Below are 18,608 nucleotides of genomic sequence, written 5' to 3'. Positions count from 1 at the left end.
AAAAAATAGAAAATATAATTGAATATTTAATTCATGAATTTACACGTGGCACGATTTAATTCGACGATAAATTTAATTGTCTACAGTCCGAGACAAGACGTAGATTTTCGCTGAGAAAAATGGGATGATTAAAATTTAAAAAGAATTAGATCTTGCATGTGCAGTCAGAGTCAGAGAAGTCCCTCACTCTCTCTCTCTCTCATTATCACACCTGTCAGCTTCTAACCTAGCGCAGCAATTTGAGGAGGGGGGTTTTCAATTCTTTTTTGCTTCACATGGCAAAATATCTCATCTTTTTTTATGTTCGTCACAACCCTATAAAAAATCTTCCAAAATAAATTCTTGACAAATAAATATAATGCTCGCTCTTTTCGCTATTGCAAGACCCACCGTCTGATTCTTCCTCCATTCTCTCCTCTCGTCTTCTTCAAGAGTTAGCAAGAAAAGAGGTGCGTTCTTGATTTATGAAAATATTGGAGCAAAAATCACCATGCTTGAATTCATTCTTGATTCATTATACTCTGCACATTTTGTATGTTTTTTCAGAAAACTGTGGTATATTCTGGAATCAATAAATTAATTTAGCATTTTGAGTGCTATGTAATGCCACTCTCACCAACTCTTTTTTCTTCAAGAACACTTTCCCACTTTTCTATTTTCTTGATCTTTTTAATCTAGATGCCAATACTCTGCTGTTGTCTATGGAAAAGTTGTCATTTCTCATAAAATTAGGAGTATTCAATTCGATACGAAAGAATAAATTTATGTGTTTCACAATTGGCCCTTTTCCATCTTACTATGTTACACTGTTCTTCCTCACAGAAGTAGTTTTCATTCTATGCTCTATTTAACATTGTATGATCCATTATACAACTCTTTGGATATTTGAACTGCCATTTCAAAGCTATATTGTGCGCTTTTATGATTGGACTCATAATTAGTTTGTAGGTTTTGCTACCAATTAATCCCATCTGCATCCTGTTTCAGTTGGAATCTTGGCAAGGAAATGTCAAACCTGAGTCTGTTTCTTGGGAGCAAGCCGTCAAATTCGGTGATTGTCAGCTTCAGAATACCATACTTCACCCACTGGGGGCAGCAGATACTGGTGTGTGGCTCTGAACGCGTCCTAGGCTCATGGGATGTGAAGAAAGGTCTTCTGTTGAGGCCTTCCCACCATGGGGACGAGCTGATATGGTGTGGTAGTCTTTCTGTCCCTGCTGGTTTTACTTGTGAGTACAGCTATTACGTAGTGGATGATAACAAGAACGTGATAAGATGGGAGGCGGGGAAGAAGAGAAAAATGTCACTTCCCGATAGTGCTCAACACGGGCAGTTGGTGGAGCTTCATGATCTATGGCAGGTGCCTAATTTGCCCATCTTTTCCTCTCACGACATAAATCTTGGATATCTTTCCTTGTGCTCGTATCTTCTCTACTATTCATGTGTTTTGGTTCTTTGTTTTGTTTGATTTAGCGGTCGATTGATGATATTTCATTTGGATTGTCGTGTAATCGTGGTATTAGCCTGTGACTCGAATTTGTCCCTTTTTTTAAGTGGATTGATTAGTTATACTAAACTCTGATCAGCTTGTCCTAATTAGACTTGTAGTTTGGATTGTCGTGTCATCATGGTATTAACCTGTGACTCAAATTTGTCCCTTTTCTAATTGGATTGTTTAGTATGCTAAACTATGATAAGCTTGTCCTAAATTAGACGTGTCATTCGGAGCAGCTGAAAATTTTGTAAATTATTTTTCATCGGCTGGTCATATTTTCCATGATCGGAAGCTGCTAACTGAAATATTCTGTATTCTAATTGCAGACTGGTTCTGATGATCTAGTTTTAAGAAGTGCATTTAAAAATGTCATATTTCGAACAAGTGCTAGTCTGAAAATCGAGAGGCCCCTTGAATCAGTTCAGAATGTGTTGGATAATGAAGGTAAAGTACTAAAGTGTATCTTTGAGTATAATTTCATCCTAGAGATACTAATTTTACATACAAATGTGATGAGCAGATTCAGTCGTCGTGCAATTCAGAATTTGCTGCCCAAATATTGAAGACGACACATCCGTGAGACTTTATTTTCCAAGTTACATTTAGGACTGAGCAATTTTAACATTGTGGAATTTGTCGGATCTCGAGTTTCGTTCATGTTTTTGGTATGAATGCTGGTAGGTTTATGTGATCGGTAGTACTTTGAAGCTAGGGCAGTGGAAGACTGAGGGTGCCCTTAAACTCAGTTATGCCGGCGAATCAGTTTGGGTGGCTGAATCTGTAATGAAGAAGGATGAGTTTCCTGTAAAATATCCTTCACGTTGCGTCTGCTGTAGGCACGAGGAATCGATCTATTAGATTCTCTTAACTACCTATATATATATGTATATGTGTGTGTGTCTTTATCTGTGAGGATGACCATCTCTGTGTAGAGGAAAACACCTCCGTACATCTCCGTCTCCTTAACAATGCTCACATATAGATATTGCAAATACGGCAAAGCTAAAAAACTTGCTCTGGAAATTGGTGCTAATCGAGAACTCTCTGTCGATTTCTCAGCCAGTCAACCCAAGTACATTATCCTTTCAGATGGCCAAATCCGAGTAAGCTATTCATGTTTTCTCGTTATTAATTTGAATCCTCAATGTCAAAGAAACTCGATGATTTTGTCAGGAGATGCCTTGGAGGGGTGCCGGAGTAGCTATCCCCATGTTCTCGTTGCGATCAGAGGCTGATTTGGGAGTTGGGGAGTTTCTCGATTTGAAGTTACTAGTCGACTGGTCAGTCGACTCGGGCTTCCATTTGGTTCAGCTATTGCCAATTAACGACACCTCTGTACACGGAATGTGGTGGGACTCATATCCCTACAGGTAATAAACAGGCAGTAGAATGTCACATTTCTATGTTATTCTATGTATAGAGAAATATTCTACAACTACATAGATCACGTTTTCAACCATTATAAATTAAGGCTCAACTCTTCTGGCTTGTAGCTCTCTCTCGGTATTTGCACTACATCCATTATACCTAAGAGTGCAGGCCCTTTCGGAAAATATTTCCGAGGATATCAAGGTAAGGTCTTTATTATGCTGTATATATATAATAAACTATTAAGTATCTCTGTGGTGCATGCTTTTCGTGGAGATAATGTAAAACTTCACCTTTGACCATGTTTTTTTTTCTCGCCTGACGCAGCAAGAGATAGAGCGGACGAGAAAAGACCTTGATAAAAAGGTACTACTATTTTTTTTACTCCTAATACTCATTTGCCTTACATGTTAACAAATGTATCTGTTTTTTCGCCATAATACGTGTCCTTCGTTGTTTGAGATGGCTAAGATAGATAAAGCTGGAATGAAATGATCATTGACTGGAGAAACATGAACTTACAACCCACGGTTTCAATTTTTTTATATTTGCTTTTGTAGGATGTGGATTACGATGCTACCATGGCTGCGAAACTTTCGATTGCTAAGAAGATTTATTCCAAGGAGAAGGGAACCGTACTTGGTTCGGCTGAATTCCAGAATTACTTTTCCGAGAATCAGGTTACTGACTATATCTTTGCTTGCACCGATTTATTAAGTCTACAGGTTAATACAATTCTCCGATTCTAATTAATTTTAAATTACAATTTTCTTGGATGATAGGAATGGTTGAAACCCTACGCGGCCTTCTGTTTCCTGAGGGACTTTTTTGAAACGTCAGATCACACTCAGTGGGGCCGTTTTTCGAACTTTTCGAAAGACAAGGTGATCGAATAATGAATTAGTTAACTCCATTTACTCAATTTTGCTAACAGTTTTTCTTTTATGTTCAGCTCGAGAAACTAGTCTCTAAAGAGAGCTTGCACTATGATGTAATTGGCTTTCATTACTACATCCAATTCCATTTACACAAACAAGTAAGTCTTTTATTTTAGCTTCGAAGCAGTTGTCTTCGAACTGAACTGCCAACGAGCAATTATGAATTTATGATTATGTTTGTGATAATAGTTATCCGAAGCTGCTGAATACGCAAGAAAGAAAGGAGTAGTATTAAAAGGAGATCTCCCAATTGGAGTTGACCGCAACAGCGTGGATACTTGGGTATATCCAACTCTCTTTCGCATGAACACCTCGACCGGGGCTCCACCAGACTATTTCGATAAAAATGGACAGAATTGGGGCTTCCCAACTTATAACTGGGAAGAAATGTCCAAGGACAATTATGGTTGGTGGCGTGGTCGTTTATCACAGGTCTCATGCTCAATTTTTTTCTATTCATACTGATCCTTCTTCATTTGTGGTCTGCATTTGTAATAGCACCTTTTGTGTCTTCGTTAGCAGATGGCTAAGTACTTCACAGCATACAGGATCGATCACATACTGGGCTTCTTCAGAATCTGGGAGCTTCCGGATCATTCCGTGACGGGTCTCTGTGGGAAGTTTCGACCTTCTATCCCTCTTAGCCAGGCATATATCTTAGATTTCGACCTTTGTTCTTAAATTCTTTTTGCCTATATGGCTTTACGTTCACACACTTCACCGATTCTTATTGTAGGAAGAACTCGAAAAGGAAGGAATATGGGACTTTAACCGTTTGAGCCGTCCATACATTACACAACCAATGCTACGGGTAGGATTCTCGTTCGGGCTTTGTAGCATACAGTTACTGATGCATTTTCATTTACGTATAATATTGCATTTACACGATTTGATTTCAGGAAAAGTTTGGAGCTTCGTGGACTGTAATCGCTTCCAACTTCTTAAATGAATATCAGAAGGACCATTATGAGGTGTGATTAGTAGTCAGGATCTCATACACATTTCTTGTCTTTTGATTACTCCTAAATAATGTATACTAAATAAATAAATAAACGAGATCAACTAGTGAAATATGAAAGGAAAAGCATAGCTATTTGTCTCAAGCTATTAATTTTTACTCCACATGATCAATGCAGTTCAAGGAGGACTGCAATACCGAAAAGAAAATTGCGGCCAAGCTGAAGTCGTGCTTAGAAAGATCAATCTTTTTGGAGAGTGAAGATAAGCTTCGGCGCAGCCTCTTTGATCTTATTCAGGCAAGTATATGAAACCTCTTTTTTCCCGATCCATGCTGAAAGTGAAGCAAACACTAGTATTAGCTCGAGAAGAAATGCTAATAGTATAATATCTTTGAGCACGCGTTCTCTATTGCAGAACGTCGTCCTTATCAGAGACCCTGAAGATCCCAAGATGTTTTATCCTCGTTTCAACCTTGAAGACACTTTGAACTTTACTGGTTTAGACCAGCACAGGTGGATACTGTATTACATTGTTTGTGCATAATGACTTTGGAAAAAAAATTGATGGTTTATTTTAATTTTCCATTCACTATCGCTAATCTCTGACTAGCTGCTACATTTTCTTAGCCAAAACGTGCTGAAAAGACTATATCACGATTACTATTTCCAGAGGCAAGAGAATCTGTGGCGTCAAAATGCACTGAAGACACTACCTGCTCTGTTGAACTCGTCCGATATGCTGGCTTGTGGCGAAGATCTTGGCTTGATTCCTTCTTGCGTTCACCCTGTATGATTTTGCATTGAATCTCTTTACAAAAATCTACCTTTTACATGTGCCAATGTTTTGCAATATGCTTAAAATCTTAAATTATGGTAGGACTACTTTGATGCAGGTGATGCAAGAATTAGGTTTGATAGGACTGCGCATACAACGCATGCCCAACGAGCCTGGTCTAGAATTCGGTGTCCCCTCACAATACAGTTATATGACGGTAACAACCCTTTCTAAATTGTATTTCCTCGTGCATAAGTTTGATATGAGTCGAACCATGGCAATCTCTGTGCCCTTGGAGACGAGTACTAATAGGATCTGAATGAAATGGTTTTCTGTTGCCATTTAGGTATGTGCTCCATCGTGCCACGACTGTTCGACTCTCCGTGCTTGGTGGGAAGAAGACGAAGAGCGAAGGCGCAAATTTTTCAAGGCCATGTTGGGCTCCGACATGCTCCCACCCGATAGGTGCACTCCGGAGATTGCACAGTTCGTTTTGCGCCAGCACGTTGAAGCTCCGTCGATGTGGGCGATTTTCCCACTTCAGGTATTTCAAAACCGTGTTCTTATTTCGGTGTTCTTGAAAAAGTTCTGGATCATGACATGATAAATTTTCCCATCTTTGATACGAGACATGATATTTGTTTTGGTGGGATTTGAACTCATGATCGTCGTTCATATGTTTTTTAAACGCACGAAATGATATTCATTTTGTTCAGGATTTATTTTCATGATTATCGTTCTTCTGTATTTCAAGCACACGACATGATACTCGTTTTGATCAGGACTTGCTCGCGCTGAAAGAAGAATACACGACACGCCCTGCTGTTGAGGAGACGATAAACGACCCCACGAATCCAAAACACTATTGGCGATTCAGTATGCCTTTCTCTCTCTCTCTCACACAATCTGAAACAATGGATGCTTATGAATTCACCTCTCTGAATACATTAGGTCTTATTTCTGAAATCTGAACAGCAATGAATGCTTATGAACTCATAAATACAATGATCTATAAATCTTCTTCTTCTTGATCAAGATTATCATATTTCTGCGTCAACTTCGCCATCCCTTTTCTTACTATCGGCTGTTTGTCTCGATCAGGAGTACATGTGACAGTAGAGTCCTTGCAGAAGGATAAAGAGCTCGTATCGGCCATCAAGGATCTCATCCGCAGCAGCGGCAGATCGTGCCCTCCTTCTCAGGGCGACGAGCCGCAGGCGGCGAAATTGGGCAAGGAGACGGTCAAGCAACAGCCTGCAAATGCTGCTGCTCAGTTGAAAGGATCAACTCTAAAAGAAGCAGCAGCAGTCAAAGCTTGATTATGCTCTTCATTTTTCTTCTTTTCTAGCAATGGATTCATAAGTAGCCCTTTGAAGCTATTATTCTTTTTTCTCTTTGTTACTATTTCTCAAGAAAAATGTATGCCATATTATACAAGAATGGCAACTATTAATAACTGATCAAAGTTGAGTATGTGTAGAAGCTCTTAATAATGTTGGGTAGAATAAACAGAAAATTATTAATTATTGTCTTATTGGACTTATGCATTATGTTCATTTATTATTTCTGAAATGCTACATATTATTGTATGGCAATAGACATCTTTAATCTTACTAGGTTTCAACAAGAAGTCTGTACAAATTATCTGTTTCTCTAGGTTCCTATTTTTGTAAATAGTTTATCTTCAGACGTTCCTTTTCGAAAAAAAGAAGATATCGCCATAACTGTAAATATTACCGTTGAGAAATGATTTATTAAAATAAAATAAACTTATTAAAATAATAATAACATATCGGATTAAATAAAAAACCTATACTTTTTTTTCGAGATTTTTTTTTATATAAAAAAAACAATTTAAATATTGCCCCCCCTCCTCTTCCTTACAAGTACTAAATAAAGTGAGATTAAAATTACATGACTCACAACTCAAAAAACAATTAAGTTGCATTGCATGACCAAGAATTTCGTGATTAATAATGTCGGAAAAAAAAACATTAAAATTAATGCAACGATGGAAATACGATGTTGTCCAAATAAAAACAGTTGCACCGTTTCTGCAGAAAGATCGGAACGTTGGGGGGGAAGAGAGAGAGAGAAAATAGAGAAACTTGACCCAATTTTAGAGAGAGAGAGTTGAGAGAAATAAAGGAAGGCATCAAGTTTCTATTGTTTTCTCCACGAGGATTTTTCAGTTGACGGAATAATCCGCTCCCGCGCTCTCCCGTTGCCGTTTCATCTTCCTGAACGCTTCGCCAGTGTTCAGAGTATCTCCCTCTCTCTCTCTCTCTCGAGATCTTACCACAATGCTCCTTCAACGTCATAATGTTTTTCATTAATTAGATTTTTGTGGAATTCATCAATTTTGCCTCAATTTTTCTATCATGTTGATGTATTATTTCCATATTTTTTTCCTAATTATTTTCAATTTTCGCACTCTTTCAGAAAAATGCAATAGTTCTTTGCATACATTCATATTCATGGTTTTTGTTGTTTTACAGCTCCTCTCTGATATTTTATATCCAATTAACCAATGAAAAACGTTATAATATGTCAAAATTTATATTAATATCAAATCTAAAAGAAAATTCCTAACATTCAAATGTGGATGATTTTGGTTTACTAGTTAGTAGGAGGAGCATTTTTGTTTTATAAATATTTAAATCTATTGCCTGCATTTATCTTTTCTCTGCAGTCAAATTTGGCGACTTTTAAGCGGAGGAGCAAGCGAGAGCTTTATTTCGACGGTAGGTATTGATGTTGCGAATCAATCTAATGCCTTTGTTTATTGATAATTAGTTCAAAATTTCTGTTGATTCTGAGCCATAGTTATAGATTAGTCGTTTCACGAAAACCTTAGATCACAATGTTTCATGATGTACGTTTCATTGTGTTCGAATGCCTTGTTCATTGATAATCATTTCAAAATTCTGTTGACTCTGAGCCACGGTAATAGATTAGTTGTTTTTAACTTTTACAAAAAAAACCTTAGATCATAATGATTAATGATGTATATTTCATTGTGTTTGAATGCCTTCTTTACTGTTGATTATGAGCCACAGTAATAGATTAGTTGTTTTGCAAAATACCTTAGATCATAATGTTTAATGATGTATGTTTTCATTGTGTTTGATTGCCTTGTTCATTGATAATCAGTTCAAATTTTGTGTTGATTCCGAGCCACGATAGTAGATTAGTCGTTTCACGAAAACCTTAGTTCATAATGTTTAATGATGTACGTTTCATTGTGTTTGAATGCCTTCTTTATTGATAATCAGTTCAAATTTCTTTTGATTCTGAGCCACAGTAATAGATTAGTTGTTTCACGAAAAAACTTAGATCATAATAATGATGTATGTTTCATTGTGTTTGAATGCTTGTTCATTCATAATCAGTTCAAATTTCTGTTGATTCTGAGCCACGGTAGTAGAATCATAATGATTAATGATGTGTGTTTCATTTGTAGGTCTACGGAGATTAGCACACATTTCTTGTTCTTGAATTCTTGCCTCCTTATTTCTGAAACCCTTGGTAAGTTTGATGCTTCCTCAGTTTCATACCGTTGCTGCACTGCACATTGTCTTTATTTTTTGTCCCTTTCTGTGTTGTCTAGACGATGAGACCTCCTCGTATATTTGTTGCAGAAATGTGATGTCTAATCTCCTAAGCAGACTAATCCTCTAGAGATAATTTTACAAAGCAAGAAAGAGTATGCGTAGTAGTGGTTATTCTTGCCTGCACGAGCCCCCTCCGAGATGGCTGCAGCCGTTAATCAAGTTCATGGATTCAAGCCGTTAGCCTGCCCTCTGCGATGCCATCCTCAGTCCGTCTCTCACCTTGATTGCAAAATGCTCGAGTTGAGTCAATCCAAGTTCAACTTCACTTGCATCCACAAAAGCTCCTCCACGCCATGCCTGTCGTATTCTCCCAAAGTAGAAGATGATTTCCCAATGACTCCGAGGATTGAGATCATTGTGGGGCATGCGCTACCCCAAGTGCACGCCCTTGTTGTTGAGGTTGCTGTGGCAATGGCCACCGGTGTTGATCTTGAGCGAGCTCCGAGTGGCCTTGGGGGTGCCTACTTTTTACATGCCCGGAATGGTGACACTATAGCTGTTGCAAAGCCGATTGACGAGGAGCCTCTAGCGTTGAACAATCCCAAAGGCTTTGGTGGTCGGATGTTAGGGCAACCGGGCATGAAAAGTTCCATCAGGATCGGTGAAACAGGTGCTCGTGAATCGGCTGCTTATCTCCTCGACCATGGTGGTTTCTCCGGTGTCCCTCCAACTGCATTAGTTAAACTTTCGCATTTCAACTTCGATCTGCTCAAGTCGGGTTCAGATGCAGGTTCAACTTCAAACCCGAGTTACAAGATTGCATCCCTCCAACGCTTCGTGAATCACGATTCTGACGCGGGAGACTTGGGCCCTTCTAGCTTCTCAGTCACTTGTGTGCACCACATAGGCATACTAGATGTAAGGTTGATGAATCTCGACAGGCACGCAGGGAACCTTCTCGTGAGGCAAGAGAACGAGAGTTATGGCCTTGGAAAAGCTGAGCTTGTCCCCATAGATCATGGCTTTTGCTTGCCAGAGTGCCTTGATAATCCTTATTTCGAGTGGCAGCACTGGCCTCAAGCTTCCTTACCTTTCTCAGAGGCCGAGGCTGATTACATCTCCAGGCTCGACCCCTTTAAAGACGCTGAGCTGATAAGGACCCAAGTCCCATCAATTAGGGAGTCTTCCATTCGGGTTCTTGTCCTCTGCACTATATTCTTGAAGCAAGCAGCGGCCTATGGTTTATGCCTTGTCGACATAGGTGAGATGATGACCCGAGAATTCCTTGGTGGGAAGGAACATTGTAGCTCTTTGGAGAACTTATGTGTAACTGCTAAGGCTAGCTTGAACATGGGACTAAACGACGATGATGATCACATCCAAGAAGCTGATGAAATGCTCGTCCCTCGTCTTTTCAAGAACCGCCACAAAGCAGGTAGCAAACTCATCAAAAATTCCCATTTCCTAATATTTTGAAATGAATATATGTATGTATGTATGTATATATAGGTGGTTTGATGAGGAGTCTGAGCTCCCCTACACCATACAACCCCAACAGCAAAAGCATTTCCTTCGGGGACATGGGCAGCGAGGAGTGGCATTCATTCCTGGAGACGTTCCAACAGCTCCTGCCCGAGGCCTTCAAGGAGAGAACATCCACGGGCTTGGCCAAACACAGGTTAAGAACTTCTTGTGCTTTCTAAGAATGTAAACAACTATAAAAAAGAGAGTGTAAAAACACCGCCGCCCCACCCTGTAAGTAGCATCGGATAACTGTGTATACGGCGTACTAACACCATAGATGACATTGCAATTGCATAAAATGTAGATAAAGCAAAAGTGGTAGTGTTTGTGAGGGAAAAGGGATAGGGCAAGATTGCCATCCTTTCTGTTTAGAGCTTGTCTTAGCTGTTTGTTTTCTTCCTTGTTTCTGCTGTCATTCTCGTACGATTGATCGCTGTGTTTAGTATCCAAGGTTTTTCTCTTACAAAAGCCTTTGTAATAAGTCAGTTAGATCAATCTTCAGACATAGATTGTTGCTTTGCTATTATTGAAGTTTGGTTTTGATGGAGTGTGATATGAATAAAATTAGTTCATGTTTATCAAGAGACTCAAATTTTGCAGATGGTGTTAAGGGAGCTAGGTGTCTGAGACTATTGATCATCCAATTGAACTCTTGCTTCATATCAATGTATTACCTAATTTTGAATTTTTAACATTTTTTCTCATGTTTTATTAGGGTTGACGATCGAAATTATCTCCGTCTTTTCCACTCATATCAATTTGATCATCGAAAATTTATCTCCCACAACTCAATAAATTCTACCATTAATCCTTGTTTATTGGTAGTCTTTTTATCTTGCTTTTTTGGCTACTTTTCCACCTTTTTTTTTACATACTCAGTATAAATTTTCTATATCGGATGCTACACATCTCTTTGAGTCTTATTATATAAAAAAAATAGTTTCGTGATATTTAAGGCGTTCTATTTGGGTTCAACTAGTGACAATTACTGTGGTTTTTGTTTTTGCTTCACCCATAACTTCTGATTGTGAGTGGCAAAAAGAAAAATAGTTTATCTCGTGATGGCTCAAACCTGGGTGGATACTGACGAAATTTTCCCTATCATCTTTTGCTAACTAATTCAAACTAATAAAATTAAGGGAAATTTGCGTCAAAATACACCAACTATGAAAAAAATTCATTTTTAACAGCAACTTAGAAAAGTCCAATAAAATACATGAACTTAGAAGTTTGTCCATTTTTGACACGTCAATTTTTCTTTAATTAGAAACATACCCCTCTTTTAAATAAAATATCACAAATACCCCCTAATGTTTCTTTCTTCAAACAAAGTAATCCTTATGAGCTTCTTAAAATTATAAGGTCAAAATAAAATCAAATTATCAGGCCCAACATGCTTCCGTATCACTTCAAAATTAATCTAAACATAATCCAACTTTATACCTTTAGTCGAATGGTCTTCTTCGTGAGTCAGTTCCTGTTGCGTTTTACGGACTGTTTGCCCCAAGGCTTCGTCCAACCACGCGCTCGCAAGGGATGGTTGCAACCTTCCTCCTTCACTAAGTTCCGACGTATAATATTTTGTTGGAAAATGAAAGAAAACTTTTACTAAATCGGAAAGTTGAGCAAAAGAAAGCGTTTAAAGAGGAATTATAAAATATTTAATTTATTTCATAATATCTTCCTAAGGGAGGAGACAAACTTGTTTAGCTACTCATTAGTAGCTAATACTAGTATACATAAAATAAAAAGAAACTAAAACTAGAACTGAAAACTTTGAAAATAGAAATTTAAGATTACAAAGATAAATTTCTAGAGAGAGAGTGTGTTGTGTGAAAGTGTTGTGAATTTTCGGATGCTCTCTCCCTCTCCAGAGCTTCGTTTATATAGAGGTCTGATACCCTTTATAATGGCTTGGTAGTTGGCATCGGATTCCTTTCCTTGTGGCCAGCTAACTTGGATGGTGACTGCCACCTTCTTTTGTCGGCAATAATTGCCAACACCAGCTGTGCCTTCACATGTATCCGTGGTTCCTCACTCCATTATTCAACTGATAATGCTGTGGAAGGGGCCTGCTGCTTTTTTACCCCACTTTGTCTTCTTTTGGTGAGTGGATCTTCTGTGGAATTACCCATTTTCGTCTACTTGTGGATAATTAGTCTGCATCCAACCACTTTTGTCGTTTTTCATTTAGTGGGTGGTCCTCCTGTCTCGAGCCACATGACTCTATTTTCCTTGTCGAGCATCTTACTTTTTTGGTGCCCAAGGTACTCGTCCTCGTGGAGTCCTGTGCTCCTTATATTCGTCGGACCGAATTTCTTCTTGTTAGGCTTCGGGAGGAAACCTTTTCCGAACTCCGGTTCCTTCTGCGTGGGACACTCTGCGCAGATGTGATCGACCCAATGACCTAGATGAGCCATATTGCGAAACTTGCGATGGGTCTCTTTACTCCCTGCAATCTTGTTGCGCCAGAGTGTTTGCATTTTCTCTTCAAAGGCTTTCTTGGCAAAACTTGTGGTTGTTCCTGTCATGGTATTCAACAAGAACGATCCAAGTCCTGAATTATGAGAGAACTTGAACCTATACTTGACTTCGTCCATCTCCGCGAGACAGACCCATAATCCTCATGCATGCCTTGTGGAGATTTGATCTTCTGGGAAAGTGGCGACAATAGAGACTAGATGATCTGGTATCTTAATCCGATTTAAGGCCTCCGTATCGGGTCTCCGAAGCTTGATGAAATGAAAAGCTTCGTGGTTACCCTTTCCTGCTGGTTCTGGTGCTGCACTAAGAAAATACAGTTCCAAAACGTCTCCCCTATTAAGGGACGGGTTGTTCGACCAAGCATCATAAACGTCTCTTGGATCCACCTTGGTAGACCCTTGATTTCGCTGAAAGCTGGCGATATAGTATAAACTGAAGCTAGCGCCCCAATTTCATACCACTCTTTGACCTCCTGAGGATTGGCTCCGGTGGTCATCCAAACACGAGGATATTTTCCTCCAACATCAACCCGGCTATATCCCGGATTAATGCCCTTTCTGGTATTGAGTTTCTCCCATCTAGACTGGTACAACTGACAAGCAGGAGATATTTCAATAGTGTTAGTATCAATCTTAGATTTGCCCGTCAGTGGCCTAAGATCTATCTCTCACTCTTTTACCCCAGAGGTGGAGGGTTGACATGTTGGTTCGGGCGGTGAAGCCTTAGCAACATCTTTTTCTTGAGGATCCGGTCTTGACACCTTAGCCTCAGAACTTGTGCTAGGGGTACTTGATCCCGCGCAAGAGCGGCTTGTGGATTGCCTCATGAAGATTTATCATCTTCTTAAGACACTCTTGTATGCGATCAGACACTTTGGCTTCATCAGCTGATTGTATCCTTCCAGCTTGTTTGGCATAGAGTACACACTCTTGCCATTCCTGTTGTAGCATCTCCATGTTATCCTGGAGTTGCCTCTGGTTTAAAATGATGGCGTCAACCTTAATTGGCTCCATCTCTTTTTAGGAAATCTGCAAGAACATTATCATCAAATTTCAAAGTGACAATATCAAAATCATAATATTGACATTCAGCCTGCCATCTTAGTAATCTAGCCTTTTCAGGTTCAGATTCAATTTTCTTAGTTAAGAAAGCCTTAACGTTAGTGTTATCGACTTTCAAAATGAATTTCTTTGCAAGTAAAAATAGCGGCCATTTCTTGAACGCCTTTCTGACTGCATAGAACTCCTTCTCGTTGATGTACCATCGCACAACCTCACTGTCAGAAAAGAGACCACTACAGTATCTGCATGGTTCCTCTCCATAAGGGGTGATTTTAGTGAGCACGGTTGCCCACCAAAAATCACTTGCGTCGGTGTATAGGACTAGTTCGTCCTCGTCTTGTGGTATTGAAAGCTTTGGGAGATTTTTGCAAATCTCTTTTAGCTTTTTCATACCCTCGCGATGCTCCTCCTTCCATATGAATGGAACATCTTTCTTCAGTAGTGGACTGAAGATTTTCCTATGCTCTGCAAGGTTTTTGATGAACATCCTTGCAAAGTTAACAACTCCAAGAAAGCTTTGAAGCTGCTTCTTTTCCTTGAGATCCTCTGGAAATTTCTGGACCTTTTCCACAATATGATCTTGTAGAATTATCCTAGACTCATCGATCTCGATTCTCAGAAACTACATCTTCTGGGTTGCCACGACTGCCTTCTTTTCAGACAGCACCAATCCTTGTTGACAAACCTCCGCAAAGTTTTTCAGATGCCTGACATGTTCATGAAGGTCTTTTGATGCAATAAGAATATCATCAATATAAACAAACATGAATGAAGAATAATCCTTAAAAAGATTATCCATCTTCCTTTGGAATATCTGAGGCGCGTTGGCTAGCCCCATTGGCATGGCATTCCAGACATAGTGTCCTTGTGGAGTTGAGAATGCTGTAAACTTCTTACTCCCTTCCTCCATGCGCATCTGGTATAATCCAGATTTGCAGTCAAACTTTGAGAATATCTTTGCACTTCTGATGCAGTTGATAAGGTGTTCTCTACTTGGGATAAAATATCCATCGAACTTAAGAATGTCATTAATTCCTTTGTAATTAATGACCAATCTTGGCTTTCCTCGTTTGATCTCCCCATGATTTCTCACCAGAAATCCAGGACTGCTGTAAGGCGAGTTCCCGGGTTCGATCAACTTCTAATCAAGGTGTTCCTTGATTATGCTCCTCATATCCTACTAATCTTGATTGTTCATCAGGATAGGTATGAACCTTATGAACTCATGCTCTTTTTCAGTTTTAACTTTCAATGTAGCTTTGAGCTGGTTCTTGTTCCACCATGCCAAGGGATCCTCGTGATAACACTTTTGGATTCTCCTCTTGACATCGGCTATGGACACTTGTTCTTCTTTCCTAATATCTTTGTGTGATATCAAGAAAACATTAAGGATTTGTGTTTCTTCCTCGGAGAGATCTGGAAATCCCTCGGCTTTGCATTTGAGCAGAACATCTCTCAATGTCCATTGATCCTTCATTTGTGGTCTCCGGAGTCTGCCATCATCATCACCACGCTTGATGCAGAATTTGACTGGCATTGATCGATTAAAAGCTCATTTGAACCTTTGCACAATGATTTTGTGGTCACAATTGGTTGTGAACACAAGCCTTCTGGCTTCATTGTCCTGTGTATACCTTTTGAAGGTTTGCAGAAAATTATTTTCGAACAAGATATCTGCTCCTGTATCATGGAAATAGATGGGTGGAGTTTGAACCTTGTACCAAGGTGTTTGTCCTGCTCCGCCGATCAATATTTTCGTCTGTTTTACTCCTTTTGATAAGAGCAAAATATTCTTTGAGAAGTCCCTTCCCGCAATTCGAGGCAGTCTTCTTCAACTTCTGTTGGAAAGACTCCTTGTTTTGCTGTACAGATTTCTGCTCCTGAATCAATATAAGCAGCAAAATATTCTGCTTTGAACTTCTCGTATAACATCCCCACAGAGATGTAGATCGAGAATGGATTCGTCATTGGATCAGCAACCTCTTTTCGCCGATTGTGATCTCCACCCTACTTGCTTTCCTTGACCATGGTTGATAATTGTCAAGGAAATTTCGTCCTAAGATCAGGACGCCAACTTCTTGTCCGGCTTTGCCCTCGACTTGGATTTCAAAGCCTCCAATCTCCAGAATTTTGATATATCGATTGCTTTCTGAATTTGCCAAATAGTACAACGTATTGCAAGGAAACTGATTTTTCCTTTCGGTTGTATCAAACTTTGTGGAAACACTTCTCCATCCTTCGGGGCATTTGAGTTTCACTCTTATACCTTGTGCTGGTGTTTCCTGGATCGCCTTTCTCTAGTAGGAATGAGAGAAACTTCTTTCTAAAGGCCTTGAGATCAGCCTATCTCCTTGGAACGATAGCCTTGGTGCTCCCAATCTGAGACTTTGATTATGTTTCAACACCTGCTTATCTCCAACTTGGATGTCAATTTCCCTTATTTTGGGAATTTCAACCCGGTCAGGGTTAATTGCCTTGGCTACTTCTTTGAATACTTCTGGGACTTCAATAAAATTATTCCCCAGAAATAAATCTGTGTGGTGGGAATTTGATAGGGCATATGATACTTGATATGTAATCGAGTATGACCTATTTCCTCCAGTCAATAGATCCTTCCTCTTGTAGTCCCGGTAGAGTGTCAGGGCTCGACTGAAGGCTGAATCTTGAAGATTATAAGCGATCTGTGGGTACAATTCGGTTACAATCTTCTTGGCGTAGAGATTGCCTGAGAAGGCTCCCAACACTGCATCTCTTGGATTTGTAATCCTCTTGTCACAAATTGCAACATCAATTGGTGTATCTGTCCCTGGTGAAAGTGAGGACTTGATCACCAACTGGATTGCTCCAATATGAATCCATTTTATCGTTCTAGCGACTTCTGGCTTCATTTTTAAGAGATCCCTCCGCACATCTTCGGCTGGAATTAATTGGATCTCTACTTGGTTGTTCGTTATTTCTATTAGAAGCGCCAACTCCCGATTCATTGTACCGAAGAAGACATGATGCTTCCTTTTGAATGGACTCAATCTTTGTAGAACTTGATCCAATCTTCCTCTTAAAAACCCTTGGAATGTTTGTATATCCATGGTTTTGTTCTTGAGTTTTGTCACGAGTTTTTCCACCACCTTTTCTTGCGGGATCAGGGAATGGCTTGTATATCCCTCATGATCCTCCTTTTGAAAGTGGATAACCTCGTCCTCCTTAGTCTGACTCGTCTCCGGATGATCCATCAGTCATATTCGAATCTTCAGAACTAAAGACTTCTTCCTGCTCGTATATACTCTCATCGGAGGATATATCTTCGAACTGATATACCGGTATCAGTTCTTGGTTGTAGAGGGCGTCTTCGATATCCAGAGTGGATTCGCATTTCCTTATCCCTCTTTTCTCGTTGTCCGGGCAATTGGTGGAAATATGCCCTTTTGCACCGCACGTCCAGCAGTTGCAATCTTTGAAACTCTCATTTGTTTTGGCTTGGGTACGCCTGAAAGTTTTCCTCGCCGTGATTCGCTTTTGAGATAAAAACCGGCTTCTTGATGGTCCGCTCCGTTGACCTGATTTGTAGGAACGAGCCTTCTGTCTGGTCCACATAGTTCTTTGCTTCCAAGAACTCCGCCTTGTTCTTAGTTTTCTTTTATAGGGTTGATACTTATGTTTCTTCTTTCTCCTCTGTTGATACAGCAACTCAGCCCCAATCTCTGTTGGAAGGTCAAGATTGTTGCACATCAATGGAGATTCTTTATTGAGCCTCCTCAATTTCTTGAGATTTCTCTGGTCCGCCGCCTTCTGGCACTATTCAGACAGCTTCTTGTGAACATATGACATCCTTCTTGATGCACTATCAAGTGGATATTGTCCTAGTGATACGTATTCGTTGATGAGCATTTCCCCTTGTTCTTAGTTTTCTTTCATAGGGTTGATACCTATGTTTCTTCTTTCTCCTCTGTTGATACAGCAACTCAGCCCCAATCTTTGTTGGAAGGTCAAGATTGTTGCACATCAATGGAGATTCTTTATTGAGCCTCCTCAATTTCTTGAGATTTCTCTAGTCCGCCGCCTTCTGGCACTATTTGGACAGCTTCTTGTGAACATATGACATCCTTCTTGATGCACTATCAAGTGGATATTCTCCTGGTGATACGTATTCGTTGATGAGCATTTCCCTCCATGGACTCGAAAACTTTGTGAAAAAGAGGTCCCTGGCTGTCTGATCATCAACTAACCCCATATGGACATATAGGGCATATAGGCGCAAAAATTCATCAAGAGCTTTTGGCTCCAGCACTACCAATCTTAGATTGTAAAGTGTTTGTCGATATTTTTTGCGCTTCTCTTCTCCTGATGCTTCAAAGAAACCCATTCCAAGAAAATGGGTTTTAATCTGGTGGCGACATTTTCAAGGATTTCCAGAGCTGATTCTTTGGTGAACAACTCATTCTTGGCCTCCGTT

General features: G+C 39.7%; 3 protein-coding genes across 3 annotated transcripts; 2 read left to right on the top strand and 1 right to left on the bottom strand.

The window, feature by feature from the left end:
* The first annotated feature begins 209 nt into the window (after positions 1 to 209).
* LOC130990245 (4-alpha-glucanotransferase DPE2) lies at positions 210 to 7,078 on the top strand. The gene is made up of 23 exons (XM_057914475.1): positions 210 to 449; positions 988 to 1,360; positions 1,822 to 1,939; positions 2,016 to 2,071; positions 2,177 to 2,308; positions 2,476 to 2,598; positions 2,669 to 2,865; positions 2,989 to 3,067; positions 3,191 to 3,229; positions 3,424 to 3,543; positions 3,646 to 3,747; positions 3,816 to 3,899; positions 3,991 to 4,233; positions 4,324 to 4,449; positions 4,538 to 4,612; positions 4,701 to 4,772; positions 4,938 to 5,057; positions 5,176 to 5,273; positions 5,388 to 5,547; positions 5,654 to 5,752; positions 5,882 to 6,079; positions 6,318 to 6,411; positions 6,637 to 7,078. Exons 2-23 carry the CDS (start codon positions 1,007 to 1,009, stop codon positions 6,852 to 6,854), a joined length of 2,907 nt encoding a protein of 968 aa, XP_057770458.1. The 5' UTR covers positions 210 to 449; positions 988 to 1,006; the 3' UTR covers positions 6,855 to 7,078.
* Positions 7,079 to 7,449: 371 nt separating this feature from the next.
* LOC130990244 (phosphatidylinositol 4-kinase gamma 8-like) lies at positions 7,450 to 11,195 on the top strand. The gene is made up of 5 exons (XM_057914474.1): positions 7,450 to 7,799; positions 8,228 to 8,279; positions 8,999 to 9,063; positions 9,177 to 10,524; positions 10,599 to 11,195. The coding sequence occupies exons 4-5, from the start codon at positions 9,288 to 9,290 to the stop codon at positions 10,790 to 10,792; spliced, it is 1,431 nt and encodes a 476-aa protein (XP_057770457.1). The 5' UTR covers positions 7,450 to 7,799; positions 8,228 to 8,279; positions 8,999 to 9,063; positions 9,177 to 9,287; the 3' UTR covers positions 10,793 to 11,195.
* A 5,025-nt stretch (positions 11,196 to 16,220) lies between these two features.
* Positions 16,221 to 17,388, bottom strand: LOC130990585 (uncharacterized). The gene is made up of 2 exons (XM_057914807.1): positions 16,564 to 17,388; positions 16,221 to 16,307 (listed from the first exon to the last, which is right to left on the bottom strand). Exons 1-2 carry the CDS (start codon positions 17,386 to 17,388, stop codon positions 16,221 to 16,223), a joined length of 912 nt encoding a protein of 303 aa, XP_057770790.1.
* Between the last annotated feature and the right edge of the window lie 1,220 nt (positions 17,389 to 18,608).

This window comes from Salvia miltiorrhiza, chromosome 6 (genome assembly GCF_028751815.1).
Source record: "Salvia miltiorrhiza cultivar Shanhuang (shh) chromosome 6, IMPLAD_Smil_shh, whole genome shotgun sequence".
Taxonomy (NCBI): Eukaryota; Viridiplantae; Streptophyta; class Magnoliopsida; order Lamiales; family Lamiaceae; genus Salvia; species Salvia miltiorrhiza.
This window is presented reverse-complemented; position numbering and strand designations above follow the sequence as displayed.